The 19556-nt window shown below is 38.4% G+C and overlaps 1 protein-coding gene and 1 non-coding gene across 6 annotated transcripts in view; both read right to left on the reverse strand.

Moving 5' to 3' along the window:
* The window catches only part of LOC133778506 (E4 SUMO-protein ligase PIAL2-like), a 45801-nt gene that overhangs the window by 602 nt on the left and 25643 nt on the right, over positions 1-19556 (reverse strand). Inside the window, exon 7 of one of the 5 annotated variants that reach the window (XM_062218461.1) lies at positions 1424-1588. The exons of 3 other annotated variants lie outside the window; for them this stretch is intronic. In XM_062218461.1, coding sequence (XP_062074445.1) covers positions 1439-1588 — 150 coding nt within the window. In that variant the 3' untranslated portion in view covers positions 1424-1438. Of the gene's footprint in view, positions 1-1423; positions 1589-1694; positions 1830-19556 lie in introns of those variants that run through there. One more of the 5 variants, XM_062218462.1, reaches the window with a different exon arrangement.
* Positions 8790-8896, reverse strand: LOC133781248 (small nucleolar RNA R71). The gene has a single exon (XR_009870034.1). It is a non-coding gene; the product is annotated as a small nucleolar RNA R71 (small nucleolar RNA).

A 19556-nucleotide genomic window follows, 5' to 3' on the forward strand; every position in this document is an offset into this window, starting at 1 on the left:
ATAAGCATAAAACATATAGATTCTAGCCTATTTTCCTTACCAAAGTTACCGGGATATGTGGACTGAGTTGGGACTTTTTGGAACACTCCTAATAACCATTAGAAAGAGTGAGTCTAAAGAAGAAAAGAGATGAAATGAAAGGGATGGAAAGACTAAACCATTTGAAAAGCATGCTTACCGAAACTTATGTGCTCAAGAACTTAGTTTTCCTAACCAAAATAAGAATGAGGTTAGGGAACTGAATAGAAGGCTATGAGAAAGAAAATAACATAAAACAATGAGCTAGAGTTTTGGTTTACCTCAAAGACTTGAAAGACCAATCTACACCACAACCGAAATACTATAGAACCTCACTCCCCAAAGTGTTTGATAAGCTTATGATGTTTAAGCTTATGATTTTCCCAAACCAGGTGTTTACACTCTCACACTCACCTAACACTAGCAGCTTCTGAACTTAGAGCAAAAGGTGAATAATGGTCGGGTACTAGGTCCTATTTATAGAGTTTGGGAATGAACGTATCTTGATTTTACTTGAATAAAAATAATGGCTTTTTAGGTGAAAATAATTTGAATAATCGTTCAGCAGAGGCTGAAGACTCGTTCAAAAGATGCTGGACTTATGAAGGAGTTTGAATGGCTGAAGGGAAAAGAATTCAAAAATGTTTGAAAACATGCTGGAGGAGGCGATATATCGCCCCCTGTAGGCGATATATCGCCTGGGCCAGTATGCCCGAGGCGACCGTGCATCGTCTCGTGTTTTCCGTATCTACGTGATGCGATATATCGGCACACACTGAATATTTAAACACGAAATTACACATTTTTAGCTAAGTTTGAATGGAGTAAACAGCCTTGACTAAGCCTTCAACGTATTCAAAGCTGCTGACTGACCCTATAACATTCAAACTTTACCCTTATTTAATTTAATCCTCAAAAATACTAAATCCTTAATTACCCATTCATAACATGTGCTTAAAATCCTATTGGTTGATATCTAAACCTTATAATATAACAAATATTATCCTTAATAACAGTCATATAATCAAACCTTAGGTTTTACTTAATATTCTTAAACTATAGGTTAAACATAGAAAATCTATAAGTACTACTATGAGTGTCCAAATAATTCCCGGTCTGAACCAAAAATCCACAATAACAAAGATAATACTATACATACTGTAATACTACTAAGTAATTAGCTAAGTAAAGTTCTTGGACTCTACAATTTCTCAAACAACGAAAAAAAATATTAATAGATAATACTAGATGAGCCACTAAAGTTGGCTGATTAGTTGGTTTAGGGTGATAATATCTCGCCCCATATCATCCACCAACCTCTCTAGAGAATATACACGATCTTTTAACGAGTCAAAAACACATTGCATCTCGTTGAACTGGCCATTAAGTTGATTGACAGCAACTTCAATTTCTTCGTGCTTCAATTGCAGTTGATCATAAGCAAACTCCACGTCTTGCGCGGCCCCGCAAACACATCTTTCAGCATCAGCATACCCATGGCAATGGGGAACATCGGGGCAGTTCTGGTTGCATTGGTTGTTGGTGTCCATAGATGAACGTTAGGAAATAACTACCAAAAGAATTAATAAGAATGGTTGAATATTTAGATAAACTTTTCAACCACAATCATCCATCTAAACATTCAACCATTCTTATTAATTCTTTTGGTAGTTATTTCCTAACGTTCATCTATGGACACCAACAACCAATGCAACCAGAACTGCCCCGACGTTCCCCATTGCCATAGGTATGCTGATGCTGAAAGATGTGTTTGCGGGGCCGCGCAAGAAGTGGAGTTTGCTTATGATCAACTGCAATTGAAGCACGACGAAATTGAAGTTGCAGTCAATCAACTTAATGGCAAGTTCAACGAGATGCAATGTGTTTTTGACTCGTTAAAAGATCGTGTATATTCTCTAGAGAGGTTGGTGGATGAAATGGGGCAAGATATTATCACCCTAAACCAACTAATCAGCCAACTTTAGTGGCTCATCTAGTATTATCTATTAATATTTTTTTTCGTTGTTTGAGAAATGAACTACATATATCAGAATATGTATTTCAATTCCTTCTCTTTCTTTAGAATATTATTGTCATTTGTTAAGCAATGTTTTCTCTCTAATGGAATCTTTGTTCTCTCTTAAATGTTTGTTATGTCGTATTTATATTAAAATATTACCCTAGATTAACAATCAATGTGTCTTGTTGAAAAAAAAAATTAAACAAGTCATGAAAAAACAATCAGGATGACAAGATGATTTCATGGCTTTTGCAAAATAAATATATTAATATTATGTTTTATTGTTTTCAAAATCAAGTTAGAAAATTTATTTATTGTTAAAATGATTTACTAAAATTTGTTATTTTTTTACAATATTATAAACGTGGACCAATTTTATGTGTAATTTTTCACTCCTTTCTAACTTTTTCCCAACAACATTGCCAAAAAATAAATTATTTTAATTCTTGTTTCAACTTCACAGAATTGACTCATAGGTAATTATTTTTTAACTTGTTATTACATGGGTGATTTTGACAACTCACATGGGTAAGTAGTACAACGTGTAAGTACTTTTTATGGTGAGAATGCAACCATTGTACAAGTTAAATAGTATATAATTAAATTGATCTTCATGAGATAGAAGAGGACAAATAAAATTACGTGCATGCGAGGATGACACCATTGTACAACTTAAATAGTATAGAATGTTACTTATATTTATCATAGATGAGGACAAACACAAATATCAAGACAAACATATGATATCATAATAATAGTACAAAATCTTAGGAATGATAGTCTTTGTTAATAGATAAGAAATAAATTTTCATATAAATAGTGGAACCGAATGACCATAGACTATTGCAATATTGCACGTGGGGGGAGTTCAAGAATTATCTTTCATTTTGCATGATCACTAGTTGGTGGATCGTTTTTTATTTAAAATTATGGGAATACTGTGTATAGTATTATAGGAAAAATAATTAAAGGTGGTGTGAGATTATTGAAAAAAAATGCATTGATATTAATTTCTCTATTTTTGTAATATTATGCTATTCCTTTTTTGACAGCATAAAATAAGTTAATTATTTATTAAATATACTAATTTTGATGATTGGGGAGGAGTGAACTTTATAGAACATGACATGGAAAATTGTAGATAATAGTACATTTGACTGAGAGAAAAAGACAAGGAAGACAATTCAATTAAACAGTAGAGACGATTGACCATTTACTGTTTAAATAGTGCTAGCGATTGACCATTTACTATTAAAATAGAGCACTTGAATGACAACTATACTTTTGTAATAGTGGACATGAATGACCTATCAATTAGGGACATAATATATTATTTACCTTTGCCAATCACGTGTGAAAAGTGGAGAGGAATAAGCATGGGCAACAATTAAATAAATATCCAATTTTTTTTTATAGATTACGAGAATGGTTTTATATTATCAATGATAGGGTGATTTGACATTAAAGTAGAATATTATTGTATTGTTTTAGGGCAACCTCTTATATGTGTATATATTGTATCATTCACGATAAAATAATATATCAGAAAATTTCCCTATTTCTGACTTGGTATCAGAGCCGGCCCTAATCTCTTTCTCTCACCACGATGTCAGATACCTCCCATGAGTCCACTACTATCCCACCAACCAAACCTATCAACCTTAACACCCCTAAATCCTCTAAACATGTTTCTGAATCCCATTCTGTTCAGATTACCACCATTCGTCTTAATGGTGATAATTTTTTGCGCTGGTCTCAATCGATTCGAATGTACATGCGAGGACGCGGGAAGATGGGCTATTTGACGAGTGATAAGAAGGCACCTAAGGAGGATGACTCGGCTTATGCTACAAGGGATGCAGAAAATTCCATGGTTATGACTTGGCTGGTTAATTCTATGGAGGAGGAGATTAGTTCAAACTATATGTGTTATCCTACTGCTAAGGAATTGTGGGATAATGTTCATAAGATGTATTCTGATTTGGAGAATCAATCTCAAATTTTTGAGTTGAATCTCAAACTTGGTGACATAAAACAAGATGAGGCTGAAGCTCTTCCCTTTACAAAAGAGCAGATGGTTCATCTTCATGAGCTGCTGAAATCCAATCCGCAATCATCTGGTATTTCTGTTGCATCTGTGGCACAAACAGGTATTGAAAAATATGCTCTCCATTCCTTTTTAAATTCTACTCCATGGATAATTGATTCTGGAGCTTCTGACCATATGACAAATTCTTCTAAACTGTTTGAATCCTATATCCCATGTTCAGGTAATAAAAAGGTTAGGATAGCCAACGGAACTCTCGCACCTATTGCGGGAAAAGGCCTTGTTAAAATATCTGAGGGAATAGATCTTAAATCTGTTCTCCATGTTCCACAACTTCATTGTAATCTTTTATCTGTTAGTCAACTATCTAGAGATTCTAATTGTTGTGTTGTTTTCTATGAATCTCATTGTATTTTTCCAGGACCAACGCTCGGGGAAGACGATTGGCAGTGCTAGGATGATTAATGGTCTCTACTATTTTGAGGATACTCTATCTATTAATAAAATTGCTCAAGGACTTAGTAGTATCAGTTCTTTTTCTGTTTTTGATCAAATAATGATATGGCATTATAGGTTGGGCCATCCTAGTTTTTCCTATTTGAAACATTTGTTCCCTGGTTTATTTAAAAAATTAAATCCTTTATCTTTTCAATGTGAAAGTTGTGTATTGGCCACGAGCCATAAAATCACTTATGTTAAAAAATCTTATTGTCATTCTCAACCTTTTTACCTTTTTCACAGCGATGTTTGGGGACTCTCCAAGGTCACCACATTTTCAGGTAAGAAATGGTTTGTTACTTTTATCGACGACCATACTCGTCTTTGTTGGGTCTATTTAATGAAAGAAAAATCTGATGTGGCTCAAATTTTTAAAGATTTTTACTGTATGATTGAAACACAATTTCATAGTAAAATCAGTATTTTGAGATCTGACAATGGAACAGAATATTTTAATAATACATTAGGCAGTTTTTTAAAGGAAAAAGGAATTATTCAGCAATCTTCTTGTCCTGATACACTTGAACAAAATGGCTTAGCTGAACGAAAAAATAGACACCTATTAGAAGTGGCTAGAGCTATGATGTTTTACATGAATATTCCAAAATACTTATGGGGAGATGCTGTTCTTACTGCTTCCTATTTAATTAATAGGATGCCTACTAGAGTCTTACAATATACTACTCCTCTTGATTGCTTGAAAAAATTATTTCCAGGGTGTAGAATTAATTCAGATATTCCTTTGAAAATATTTGGTTGTACTGCCTATGTTCACACTCCAAAAAGGTCTAGGTCCAAATTAGAACCAAGAGCTGAAAAATGTATTTTTATTGGATATTTACCTAATAAAAAAGGTTACAAGTGCTTTACTCTTGTTACCAAACGATTTCATATGACTATGAATGTTACTTTTTTGGAACAAACCCCATTTTTTACCAAAAAATTTATTCACGGGAGACTTTAGTGAAATCAATTTTTTGGGAAATTGATCCGCTCCCTAATATCATTCTAGAAATAGCTTAAGCTCAACCTATTGAATGTGAATCTGAAATTGGTTTGTCAGAAAAGGAAATACTACGAGTTATTAAAAATCGTGGAAATCTTGAGCCTTTGGTTTATTCTAGGAGAAATGTACCTGAAAGAAATAAAGACCAGGTAATCATCCCAGCACATGGTCAAACGGAAGCTTTAAGCGACGGTCTTCCAAATATTTCAGGTAATTCTTCTCCTACTTCTACTTCTCTTACTAAACCTGAATCTACTCTAGGAGTAATTCCAGAAAATACCAATTTAGATCTTCCTATTGCCTTAAGAAAAGGAATCTGTACTTGCACTAAGTATCCTATTGCTAAATATATTTCTTACAATCATTTGTCAAAAAACCATAGAGCATTTATTGCGAATATTTCAGAACTTGTTGTGCCTAGAAATATACAGGAAGCATTGGATGATTCGAATTGGAATTTGGCAGTTATGGAGGAAATGAATGCCTTGATTAAAAATGGTACTTGGGAGATTGTAAGAGTACCAAAGGGGAAAAAGATTGTTGGGTGCAAATGGGTTTTTACAATAAAAACCAAAGTTGATGGGAGTATTGAAAGGTATAAGGCTAGGCTTGCTGCAAAAGGGTTTACTCAAACCTATGGAATTGATTATCAAGAAACTTTTGCTCTGGTTGCAAAAATAAATTCCATTCGGGTTTTACTTTCTCTTACTGTTAATTCTAGTTGGCCTTTATACCAATTAGATGTTAAAAATGCTTTTCTTAATGGGGATCTAGAAGAAGAAGTGTTTATGAGTCCTCCACCTAGTTTTGAAAAGAGTGTTGGTTTTGGGAGAGTTTGCAAACTTAAAAAGTCCTTGTATGGACTTAAGCAGTCTCCTAGAGCCTGGTTTGAGCGCTTTGGTAGAGTGTTGAGGCACCATGGATATACTCAGAGTTAAGCAGATCACACCATGTTCTATAAACATTCAAAGGAAGGAAAGGTAGTTATCTTAATAGTGTATGTGGATGATATTATTTTAACTGGAGATGATCATGATTGATAACTCTAGGATTTAGAGTTATTTTCACATCTTTAAACTTAATTTTCAAACCAAAACAAAAGAGTAATGAGTTGTAAGTAGTGTAATTGTGTCCATTTAGTGTATATTTGTATCAAGGGATTGTGTATCTGTATTATCATATTTTTCTTAGTGATTTATGTAGTTTCGTGTTTATGTTAATCAGGAAAGGAGGCTAAAGCAGGTGATTGGGAACTTTGGACCATGAAGAGGAACAATTCTGGAAAGAGCATGTTGCTGTACTCTTAATGCTGTAGCAAACCTATCGTAACAATTGGCAAGGACCAGTGAAGAAACGTGACAAATTCCAGCTGGACTTAATGAAGAATAAGTGACGCCTAGGTGGCGAGAATGTTGTACAATGAGTCAGCTGGATGGTGTGGCGAAGGACAAGAGGGCACAATTGACTTTGACTTACTAATTAGGGTAAACCAAGTACCCTAAAGAGGAGGCAGCCGAAAATAGAAGGACACACCCATCATTTTTGATAATTCTAGATATTTTCACGGAAGAAAAGTACTGAGAGAAGCAGAAAGAACGAAGAAGAAGGGAGTACAAAATAGGAGAGAAAAAGAAGGCAGACGCCTAAGGGGGACTAGAGCTCAACACTCAATTCTCTCTAATCTCTATTTCTCTTTAATTTTGTATTATTTTCTCATCTCAATTTCTGTTCAAACTTCATGGAAATATTCTGTACTGGTCTTATGTTTATAATTTCAGCTATGAACTAACACCCTAAAGATTTGGGTGGTTATGAACCCTTATGTATGAACTAAATTTCTAAATGCATGGTTAAGTTGTTTATGTCATAGTTCAATTGAATGTGCTGTAATGATAAGTGAATGTTAATTACTGGCCATTTTTAGCATTTATTAAGTTAGATCTAGCTTGGAAAAGGGAAGTCTAGCTGAACCCATTCAATTGATGCAAGAAACTTACCTAGTTTTAGGTGATTTTGAGTAGTGGAATAGGACTATTTTGCTGCCTTGCATAACCTAAAGATTTGGTGCTTGATTGGTTGGTTATAGTCTGTTTTAATACAGGAATGTATTGAGGGGGGTTATAGACAATAGATATTAAGTTTTGGGAAAAACTTAATGGGTTTTACGAAATCTGTTAACTGTGACATAAATTGCTGACCCATTGCTGAGTCATTGCTGTAGCAACTGGAACGAACCGAGGGGAATTAACCACCCAAATCTATTTTTCTCATATCTGAAATCCACCCAGAATTCTTTCATTTTAATCTCTGATTTTTAGTTTAATTAATTTTCTCATTTACATTTATTTTCAGAATTAATTACATAAATTTTCTCAAGATTTGGTTACTGAATTGTAAATTTTTATTAGTTGATATTGCATTATTTTTAGTTTAAAAGTCCCTGTGGAGACGAACTTTGATACTGTATCACTGTATTACTTGTTGTCGACTATGTATACTTGCGCATATTTTAATCGTTAGAAAATTCACAACAAGTTATTGGTGCCGTTGCCGGGGACTTTAAAATTAAATTCTGTTTTATCAACTATTTTACAGTTTATTTTCATTGTTTTTAACCTTGTTGGTTCGGGTTGTGCAAACTCAGGTACCTACAGTGTATGAACCAGCAAGAGGACAGTGAACTTGCTCCTATTGACCCCGAGATCGAACGAACTTTCAGAAAAAGGAGAAATGATCAAAAGGCTAAAAGCCGAGGCACTATGGCTGAACATGTTGATGATGAGGGGGATGGCCAGCAAGTTACTAATCCCATTGTTTTGGCAGATGACAGAGCCAGAGCAATACGGGAATACGCTGCCCCCATGTTTAATGAGCTAAATGCAGGCATTGTGAGGCCAGAAATACAAGCAGCTCAATTCGAGCTCAAGCTAGTGATGTTTCAAATGCTCCAAACCGTGGGGCAGTTCAGCGGGATGCCAACGGAGGATCCTCATCTCCACCTTCGTTCATTTTTGGAGGTGAGCGATTCCTTTAAGCTTCAAGGAGTGAGTGAAGAAGCATTAAGGCTGAAGCTATTTCCGTTCTCTTTAAGGGACCGAGCTAGATCATGGCTCAACACCCTTCCTCCCGATTCCGTTACAAATTGGAATGACTTGGCTGAGAAATTTCTAAGAAAATACTTCCCTCCCACCAGAAATGCAAAGTTTAGAAGTGAGATTATGTCGTTTCAGCTGCTGGAAGATGAGTCCACTAGTGATGCGTGGGAAAGATTCAAAGAGCTTTTAAGAAAATGTCCACACCACGGTATCCCACATTGTATACAAATGGAGACATTCTACAATGGTCTCAATGCAGCCTCTCGAATGGTCTTGGACGCTTCAGCCAATAGAGCCATTCTTTCCAAGTCTTACAACGAAGCATTTGAGATTTTGGAAAGGATTGCAAGTAATAACTATCAATGGTCAAACACTAGAGCTCCTACAAGTAGAAAGGTGGCGGGAGTTCTTGAAGTAGATGCATTAACGGCTCTAACAGCTCAAATGGCCTCAATGACCAACATCTTGAAGAATATGAGTTTGGGAGGAAATATTCAGCCAGCTGCTGCCATTCAAAGTGCAGAAGTATCGTGTGTGTATTGTGGGGACGGGCATACTTTTGAGAATTGCCCATCAAATCCAGCCTCGGTTTGCTATCTGGGTAATCAGAATTTCAACCGCAACAACAACCCATATTCTAGCACTTACAATCCAGCGTGGAAGAATCATCCTAATCTGTCATGGGGGGGTCAAGGAGCAAGTTCAAGCACAGCACCAGCACAAGGAAGACAAGCATATCCACCAGGTTTTTCACAGCAGCCGAGACCTTCACAACATGTTCAAAACACCCAGCCGAATTCTTTGGACAATCTAATGAGGGAGTATATGGCTAAGAATGATGCAGTAATACAGAGCCAAGCAGCTTCTCTTCGTAATCTTGAGATGCAGCTCGGCCAGCTAGCCAATGAAATGAAAACTAGGCCGCAAGGATCTTTGCCTAGTGATACAGAAAACCCAAGGAGAGATGGGAAAGAACACTGTAAAGCTATTCAGCTGCGGAATGGTAAAAATCTGGGAAATTCTGAGGAAATACAGGGTAGTGGAGAGCCCACTTCAATCCAAAGCGAAGGAGAAACAAGTAACAAAACTGCCCAGGAAATTGCTGAAACTGGCCCAGTTGCTACAGCAAAGGGTCAGCAAACTGCTCCAGTAAATTCTGGTCCTAAACCGCCCCTTCCATTTCCGCAGCGATTTCGCAAACAACAACAGGATGGTCAGTTCAGAAAGTTTTTGGATGTACTGAAGCAGCTGCATATTAATATCCCCTTGGTCGAAGCATTGGAGCAAATGCCGAATTATGTCAAGTTCTTAAAGGATATTTTGACAAAGAAAAGGCGATTGGGGGAATTTGAGACTGTAGCTCTCACAGAAGGATGTAGCGCGATGTTGAAAAGCAAGATCCCTCCTAAGTTAAAAGATCCTGGCAGTTTCACGATTCCGTGTTCTAGTGGAGGTAGAGATGTTGGAAGAGCATTATGCGATTTGGGCGCCAGCATTAACCTTATGCCTATGTCAATCTTTAAAAAGTTGGGTATTGGTGAAGCACGACCCACGACTGTTACATTACAGCTTGCCGACAGATCCATGGCTCATCCCGAGGGCAAAATCGAGGATGTTCTAGTCCAAGTTGGGCGTACTCTCATTGATGTACAGAACGGAGAACTTACTATGCGGGTGAATGACCAACAAGTCACTTTTAGTGTATTCAAAGCCATGAAGTTTCCGGATGAAGTTGAAGAATGCTCTAGAGTTGATGTTGTTGACACTTTAGTGGCTGAAAGAATCAGTAGAAGTGTGGAAAAAGCTGCTATGGGTACCCAGATTTTTGTAGATGAGGAGGATTATAGTAGTGAGGAAGAGCAGATTATTACATGGGTGGATTCTTATCAACCAGTAAAGAAATTCAATAAAGTCTTTGAAGCTCTAAATCTGCCAGAAAAGCACATCCAGACACCCAAACCATCTGTTGAAGAACCACCCCAGCTGGAGTTAAAGCCACTGCCAAGTCATTTAAAGTATGTGTACTTAGGCGACAATGATACTTTACCTGTGATAATATCTAGCTGTCTGGAGTCTGTTGCTGAAGAGGCATTGCTGAAATTGCTGAAGCAGCATAAAAGGGCGATTGGATGGACAATGGCTGATATTCAAGGGATTAGTCCAGCGCTATGTATGCACAAGATCTTGCTGGAATCTGATTGTACTCACTATGTGGAGCAGCAAAGGAGGTTGAATCCAGTAATGAAGGACGTGGTTAGAAAAGAAGTCATTAAGTGGCTTGATTATGGGATAATCTATCCGATTTCCGATAGCACTTGGGTTAGTCCTGTCCAATGTGTTCCGAAGAAGGGGGGTGTTACAGTAGTTACAAATGACAGCAACGAACTTATTCATACTCGCACAGTTACTGGGTAGCGGGTTTGTATGGATTATAGAAAACTGAACAAAGCCACTAGAAATGACCATTTCCCTTTGCCCTTCATCGACCAAATGTTGGACCGCTTGGCGGGTAAGGAGTTCTTTTGTTTTCTTGACGGGTATTCTGGGTATAATCAGATATCTATCGCGCCTGAAGACCAAGAGAAGACTACTTTCACCTGCCCATACGGCACATTCGCTTTTAGGAGGATGCCCTTTGGGTTATGTAATGCACCAGCCACATTTCAGCGGTGCATGATGGCTATTTTCTCGAATATGGCTGAGAGTATCTTGGAGATATTCATGGACGATTTCTCTGTCTATGGGGATTCTTTTGAAGTTTGCTTGGAGAATTTAGAAAAAGCCTTAAAGAGGTGTGAAGAAACTCATCTAGTGTTGAACTGGGAAAAATGCCATTTCATGGTGTAAGAGGGCATTGTATTGGGGCATAAAGTGTCTAGCAAGGGGATAGAGGTTGACAAGGCTAAACTGGAAGTTAATGAGAAACTACCAGCCCCTACCACAGTAAAAGGCATTAGAAGTTTCCTCGGCCATGCTGGCTTTTACAGGCGTTTTATAAAGGATTTTTCAAAGGTGTCCAAACCCTTATGCAGCTTGCTGGAGCAAAATAAGCCTTTTGAGTTTACTGCTGAGTGTAAAGAGGCATTTTTGAGATTGAAGTCAGCCCTTGTTACAGCACCAGTGATCACAGCACCCGACTGGTCGTTACCTTTTGAACTTATGTGCGACGCCAGTGACTTCGCGATTGGAGCTATTCTTGGGCAGCGGAAGAACAAAATTTTTCATTCTATTTACTATGCAAGCAAAACATTGGTGGACGCCCAGATTAATTACACTACAACTGAAAAAGAGCTGTTGGCCGTGATTTTTGCTTTTGAAAAATTTCGATCCTATCTTGTGGGGACTAAGGTTATTGTGTACACGGACCACTCTGCTATCAAGTATTTGATAGCCAAAAAGGATTCTAAACCGAGGCTTATACGTTGGGTTCTATTGCTGCAAGAATTCGATTTAGAAATCCGAGATAGGAAAGGCACTGAAAATCAAGTAGCGGACCATTTATCAAGGCTGGAAACTCACAATAACAGCAGCAAATCAGAGGCAGAATTGCAAATTCAAGACTCCTTTCCTGATGAACAATTACTAGTTGTGGAACAAGAGCAGGTACCATGGTATGCAGACATTGTAAACTTTTTAGTTGGGGGCGTACATCCACCAGATTTAAACAAACAGCAGCTAAAAAGATTCTTACATGATGCCAGATTTTATTTCTGGGATGAGCCGTACCTGTATAAGCAATGCCCAGACCATATAATGAGAAGATGTGTCTCAGCAAATGAAGTTTCCAGCATCCTAGAACACTGCCATTCAGCTCCTTATGGCGGTCATTTTGGTGGGCAACGCACCGTTGCCAAAGTATTTCAGTCAGGGTACTATTGGCCTTCTATCTTTAAGGATGCTCACGATTTTGTTCAACGTTGTGACTGCTGCCAGCGAGTGGGTAACATCTCAGCCAGGAATGAAATGCCTCTTAATTGCATTTTGGAGGTGGAATTGTTTGACGTATGAGGCATTGACTTTATGGGTCCTGTCCCGCAATCTTTTGGGAATCTCTACATTCTAGTGGCTGTGGACTATGTGTCAAAATGGGTGGAGGCAGTAGCTAGTCCTACGAATGATGCAAAAGTGGTTATGAAGTTCCTGCATAAACATGTTTTTACAAGATTCGGTACGCCAAGAGCTTTGATTAGCGATGAGGGGACGCACTTTGTAAACAAACTCTTGGCTGCCCTATTGGCCAAATATAGTGTCAAGCACAAAATCGCCACTGCCTATCACCCGCAAACCAACGGGCAAGCTGAAATCTCAAATAGAGAAATCAAGGGCATTCTTGAAAAAGTTGTGAATCCCAGCAGGAAAGACTGGTCCCAGCGATTAGATGATGCGCTTTGGGCATACAGGACAGCTTTTAAGACTCCTCTAGGCATGTCACCTTATCGTTTAGTCTTCGGGAAGGCGTGTCATCTTCCTGTGGAATTAGAACATAAGGCATTTTGGGCGTAGAAGAAGTTAAATTTGGATCTTGTAGTTGCTGGAGAAGCAAGAAAACTGCAGCTGAATGAGTTGGACGAGATGCGGTTGTTCGCCTACGAAAACGCCAAGCTATATAAAGAGAAAACAAAGAAGTGGCATGATCAAAGAATTAAGGAGCGGGTGTTTGAGAAGAACCAGAAGGTCTTGTTGTTTAATTCCAGGTTGAAACTGTTTCCTGGCAAGCTAAAATCCCGTTGGTCGAGCCCCTTCACAGTGACTGAAGTCTACCCTTTTGGAGCTGTTTTAATTCGAGAAGATCAGTCCGGGAGGGAGTTCACAGTTAACGGGCAGCGGTTAAAACACTATTGGGGAGGCGAGGTCAACCGAGTAAAGATCTCGATCTCCTTGAAGGATGCTTAAACAATTTGTAACTTGGGGTGCCTTACAAAAAGAAAAGAGAGGAAAGAACAAAATTGAAAATCAGAAAAAAAAAATGAGGAAAGAAAAATTCAATGGCACCCCATAAAAAAAAAAAGAGAGAGAGAAATTAAAAAGAAAAAAATATATATATATATTAGATATATATTTGATAGCCAAAAACTTGTTGTGAATTTTCTAACGATTAAAATATGCGCAAGTATACACAGTCGACATCAAGTAATACAGTGATACAGTATCAAAGTTCGTCTCCACAGGGACTTTTAAACTAAAAATAATGCAATATCAACTAATAACAATTTACAATTCAGTAACCAAATCAAGAGAAAATTTATGTAATTAATTCTGAAAATAAATGTAAATGAGAAAATTAATTAAACTAAAAATCAGAGATTAAAATGAAAGAATTCTGGGTGGATTTCAGACATGAGAAAAATAGATTTGGGTGGTTAATTCCCCTCGGTTCGTTCCAGTTGCTACAGCAATGACTCAGCAATTTATGTCACAGTTAACAGATTTCGTAAAACCCATTAAGTTTTTCCCAAAACTTTATATCTATTGTCTATAGCCCCCCTCAATACATTCCTGTATTAAAACAGACTATAACCAACCAATCAAGCACCAAATCTTTAGGTTATGCAAGGCAGCAAAATAGTCCTATTCCACTACTCAAAATCACTTAAAACTAGGTAAGTTTCTTGCATCAATTGAATGGGTTCAGCTAGACTTCCCTTTTCCAAGCTAGATCTAACTTAACAAATGCTAAAAATGGCCAGTAATTAACATTCACTTATCATTACAGCTCATTCAATTGAACTATGACATAAACAACTTAACCATGCATTTAGAAATTTAGTTCATACATAAGGGTTCATAACCACCCAAATCTTTAGGGTGTTAGTTCATAGCTGAAATTATAAACATAAGACCAGTACAGAATATTTCCATGAAGTTTGAACAGAAATTGAGATGAGAAAATAATACAAAATTAAAGAGAAATAGAGATTAGAGAGAATTGAGTGTTGAGCTCTAGTCCCCCTTAGGCATCTGCCTTCTTTTTCTCTCCTATTTCGTACTCCCTTCTTCTTCTTTCTTTATGTTTCTCTCTGTACTTTTCTTCCGTGAAAATATCCAGAATTCTAAAAAATGATGGGAGTTTCCTTCTATTTCCGGCTGCCTCCTCTTTAGGGTACTTGGTTTACCCTAATTAGTAAGTCAAAGTCAATTGTGCCCTCTTGTCCTTTGCCACACCATCCAGCTGACTCATTGTACAACATTCTCTCCACCCAGGCGTCACTTATTCTTCATTAAGTCCAGCTGGAATTTGTCACGTTTCTTCACTGGTCCTTGCCAATTGTTACGATAAGTTTGCTACAGCATTAAGAGCACAGCAACATGCTCTTTCCAGAATTGTTCCTCTTAATGGTCCAAAGTTCCCAATCACCTGCTTTAGCCTCCTTTCTTGATTAACATAAACACGAAACTACATAAATCACTAAGAAAAATATGATAATACAGATACACAGTCCCTTGATACAAATATACACTAAATGGACACAATTACACTACTTACAACTCATTACTCTTTTGTTTTGGTTTGAAAATTAAGTTTAAAGGTGTGAAAATAACTCTAAATCCTAGAGTTATCAACACCCCAAACTTAGCCTATTGCTCGTCCTCGAGTAATGATGACACAACAGTAAACACAATAAACAACACACAACACACCAATAACAGATGAGAGATTCAAAAGAATTCAAAATGGCCTAGTGAACATTGATGCTCTCAGAAAAATGGAATTAAGTGGAATAAAGAAATGTTTCTGCCTTAACCGTATATGCTGCCCTTTCAATTTTTTCTCACTGGATATCACTAACATCTCTCTAGAGTCCTCTAATCAATAGTGTATAAAATTGCATCCCACCGAACTTTGAATTTCTCTACAATCACCCTTTGATTTTTTCATTCATAATAGCTCCATAAGTTGAATTAGTGCACTCCTCTCCACTAATGTAGTCTAAACTTATCCCCTTGATCAATATGACTTTACTAAGCTTGTAATGTAAGGCTTGGGCTAGGGTATGGTAAATGATATATTTTACTAGCTTAAACCTAACCACCTCACTTGTCAAAAACCGAACCTCTCCTTCACTATTTATCTCTTTTGACTCACTTCCCTATAATTAATTCTACTCACTAAGACATGTGGTTGTAATCTATTTTTCTTGCTATTTTTATTCCTATCTCTCTTCCTTTTTGTTTTTTTTTTTTTCATAACCACATAATATATATTTTTTTTCTTCTTTGCTTTTCTGATTTTTTTTTATTTAATTTTCATTTTTCAATTTTTTTTTTCTTTCAAACCACCCAGATTCATCACAAGAGAGATACAATTACATGATATATAGCAAGAGAAAATGCAAATAAATAATGGCATGCCTTGTGAGCTAATTCCCCACCCCAAACTTACAACCCAACATTGTCCCTAATGTGGCTAAAAGAGTAATCAAGAATTAGCTCGCCACAAGCTACACTCACCGCACTCACCGCACTCACCCCAAACTTAGTGTGACAATTAATTTTTGACAAGTGATAGCAATCAAGTTGGGACATATATGGAAAGTGTAATATAGGGGTAATGGGTATGTATGATCGGGTGAAATACAAGAATAGGCTAATCGGCTAAAAAATGAGTGACTAAGGGAAAAATATGCTTATAAGGAAGGCTAGAAAGGCTCAAACGTCCAAAGATGGCCTAAATCATGTCTTAGGGATAAGTCTAGCTAGGATTTCGCCTCAAGGAAATGCACTAACCAATTCTAGATGCTAATAGCATATACTCAGCAATCATTGGAAAAAATTCAAAGTATGGTGGGAAAACAACATTATACACTATTGAAAAGAGACTAAAGAGAAACATCCATAATATCCAGCAATTAAACAGGCATAAGCAACATAGAAAGCCAGGCAGTTACATGAATGGAGCGAATGGAAAAATATCATCATCGAGCAGAACACTAGGCCACATGAATAAATTTTCAACTCTCTCAACGACACACTCAAACAAACAAACAATAACAGAACCACACAGAAACAGAAAACGAAAAACATAGTCTAAAACATAACATAAAAAAAACTAACAACAATAACATAAAACAGAACAGGAATTAAAATAGTTAACAGGACAAGGAAACCCCCTTCACTCGGAGTCCTCGTTAGGAGCATCCGGATTAGGCTCAGGCGCTGATTGCGCAGTCCAAGGATCAAGAATCTGCTGCGGGAATGGTGGGAATTGGGGAACAACTCTCGGAGTTAACTTCTTGAAGGTGCGCTCCATGATGCCATCGCGCTGCTGCTCATACTGCCAGAAGGATTGCAAACGGCCACACATCTCCTCTTGTCGGTGATGCATTTGTTGTTGCATCACTTCAAACTGAGTGAACCGCTCCAAAAGAGCATCGTCGACCGGGACAGCAGGTGCCGATGAAGAGGCAGAGGCGCGGGGGTTCTTGGTGGCTCGGGATGGGCCAAAACTGACAGCTGCTCTGGGATGTAACAAACCCTCCTCGGGCCAAACAGGGACTCCAGCATCACGGCAAAGAGCGGTGATGGTAGCAGGCAGAAACAATTTCCCTTTTCCGCGTTGGGAACACTCGAAGATCTCTTGAGCTAACACTGTCCCGACATCTACTTGGAATCCCTTTTGCAGGCAATAGAGCATGAAGGTGCGAGCCTTGTTCACCGTAGAATCATGTGAAGTAGGGCAGAGAGTGGTCTGAACAAATGAGTACAGACATTTAAGATCATGCTCCAATTCCGTCCTCCGAAAACGTAAGTTGTCGTGTTCATCCACATCCCAGGTAGAATCATGCTGAGCTATTGTTTCCATAACTTCTATTAGTGCGTCCCCTGTCACCTCCCCTCGGCATGGGGTAAACGAGCACTCAACGGATTCTAGTTCAAATAAGCTGTTAATTGCTGCAGCACTGAACTGGACTTCAACTTCACGAACCATGACCGTAGTGGGCCACTCTTGAGACAGAAAGTTCGCATAGAACTCTCGGACAAGCTCGGTTACTGCGGGCTCGGGCTGCACCACAAAATTCTCCCAACGCCTCTCACTGATTGTGGTACGTAACCACTCAGGTAACTCCTCTATTCCAGCTTTTTCGGCCACCAAACCTCTCTCAATATACAGATCCCGACTAACCACTTGGTTGTTGTATTTTGCTTCGGCCGTGGGACAGTAAAACCTCTGCACTTCATGGAATTGCCTCCTCTTCACTTTGTGTGCGACTTTCTTGGTTCTCGGCATTTTGAAGTTGGAGCTAGACTGAGGGATAGGCTCGGTTAGTGTTTGGTGAGCTGAGAGAAATGACTGAATGGAAGAAATTTCTATGTCGTGGGGCTCGGGTTGCTTGTTTTGGAGTGTGTTTGGTGCTGAGCAGAGGTATGGTGAAATGGGAAATGGTTCGGGATGCTTGGGAGTGGGGTACGGGGTACGTGGTGGTCGTGGAACTTGGGTTGTGGCAGGGGCGTGGAATTTGGCCTTCTATCTTTTTGGCTATCAAGTATTTGATAGCCAAAAAGGATTCTAAACCGAGGCTTATACGTTGGGTTCTATTGCTGCAAGAATTCGATTTAGAAATCCGAGATAGGAAAGGCACTGAAAATCAAGTAGCGGACCATTTATCAAGGCTAGAAACTCACAATAACAGCAGCAAATCAGAGGCAGAATTGCAAATTCAAGACTCCTTTCCTGATGAACAATTACTAGTTGTGGAACAAGAGCAGGTACCATGGTATGCAGACATTGTAAACTTTTTAGTTGGGGGCGTACATCCACCAGATTTAAACAAACAGCAGCTAAAAAGATTCTTACATGATGCCAGATTTTATTTCTGGGATGAGCCGTACCTGTATAAGCAATGCCCAGACCATATAATGAGAAGATGTGTCTCAGCAAATGAAGTTTCCAGCATCCTAGAACACTGCCATTCAGCTCCTTATGGCGGTCATTTTGGTGGGCAACGCACCGTTGCCAAAGTATTTCAGTTAGGGTACTATTGGCCTTCTATCTTTAAGGATGCTCACGATTTTGTTCAACGTTGTGACTGCTGCCAGCGAGTGGGTAACATCTCAGCCAGGAATGAAATGCCTCTTAATTGCATTTTGGAGGTGGAATTGTTTGACGTATGAGGCATTGACTTTATGGGTCCTGTCCCGCAATCTTTTGGGAATCTCTACATTCTAGTGGCTGTGGACTATGTGTCAAAATGGGTGGAGGCAGTAGCTAGTCCTACGAATGATGCAAAAGTGGTTATGAAGTTCCTGCATAAACATGTTTTTACAAGATTCGGTACGCCAAGAGCTTTGATTAGCGATGAGGGGACGCACTTTGTAAACAAACTCTTGGCTGCCCTATTGGCCAAATATAGTGTCAAGCACAAAATCGCCACTGCCTATCACCCGCAAACCAACGGGCAAGCTGAAATCTCAAATAGAGAAATCAAGGGCGTTCTTGAAAAAGTTGTGAATCCCAGCAGGAAGGACTGATCCCAGCGATTAGATGATGCGCTTTGGGCATACAGGACAGCTTTTAAGACTCCTCTAGGCATGTCACCTTATCGTTTAGTCTTCGGGAAGGCGTGTCATCTTCCTGTGGAATTAGAAAATAAGGCATTTTGGGTGTTGAAGAAGTTAAATTTGGATCTTGTAGTTGCTGGAGAAGCAAGAAAACTGCAGCTGAATGAGCTGGACGAGATGCGGCTGTTCGCCTACAAAAACGCCAAGCTATATAAAGAGAAAACAAAGAAGTGGCATGATCAAAGAATTAAGGAGCGGGTGTTTGAGAAGAACCAGAAGGTCTTGTTGTTTAATTCCAGGTTGAAACTGTTTCCTGGCAAGCTAAAATCCCGTTGGTCGGGCCCCTTCACAGTGATTGAAGTCTACCCTTTTGGA

Source organism: Humulus lupulus, chromosome 5 (assembly GCF_963169125.1).
Source record: "Humulus lupulus chromosome 5, drHumLupu1.1, whole genome shotgun sequence".
Lineage (NCBI taxonomy): Eukaryota > Viridiplantae > Streptophyta > Magnoliopsida > Rosales > Cannabaceae > Humulus > Humulus lupulus.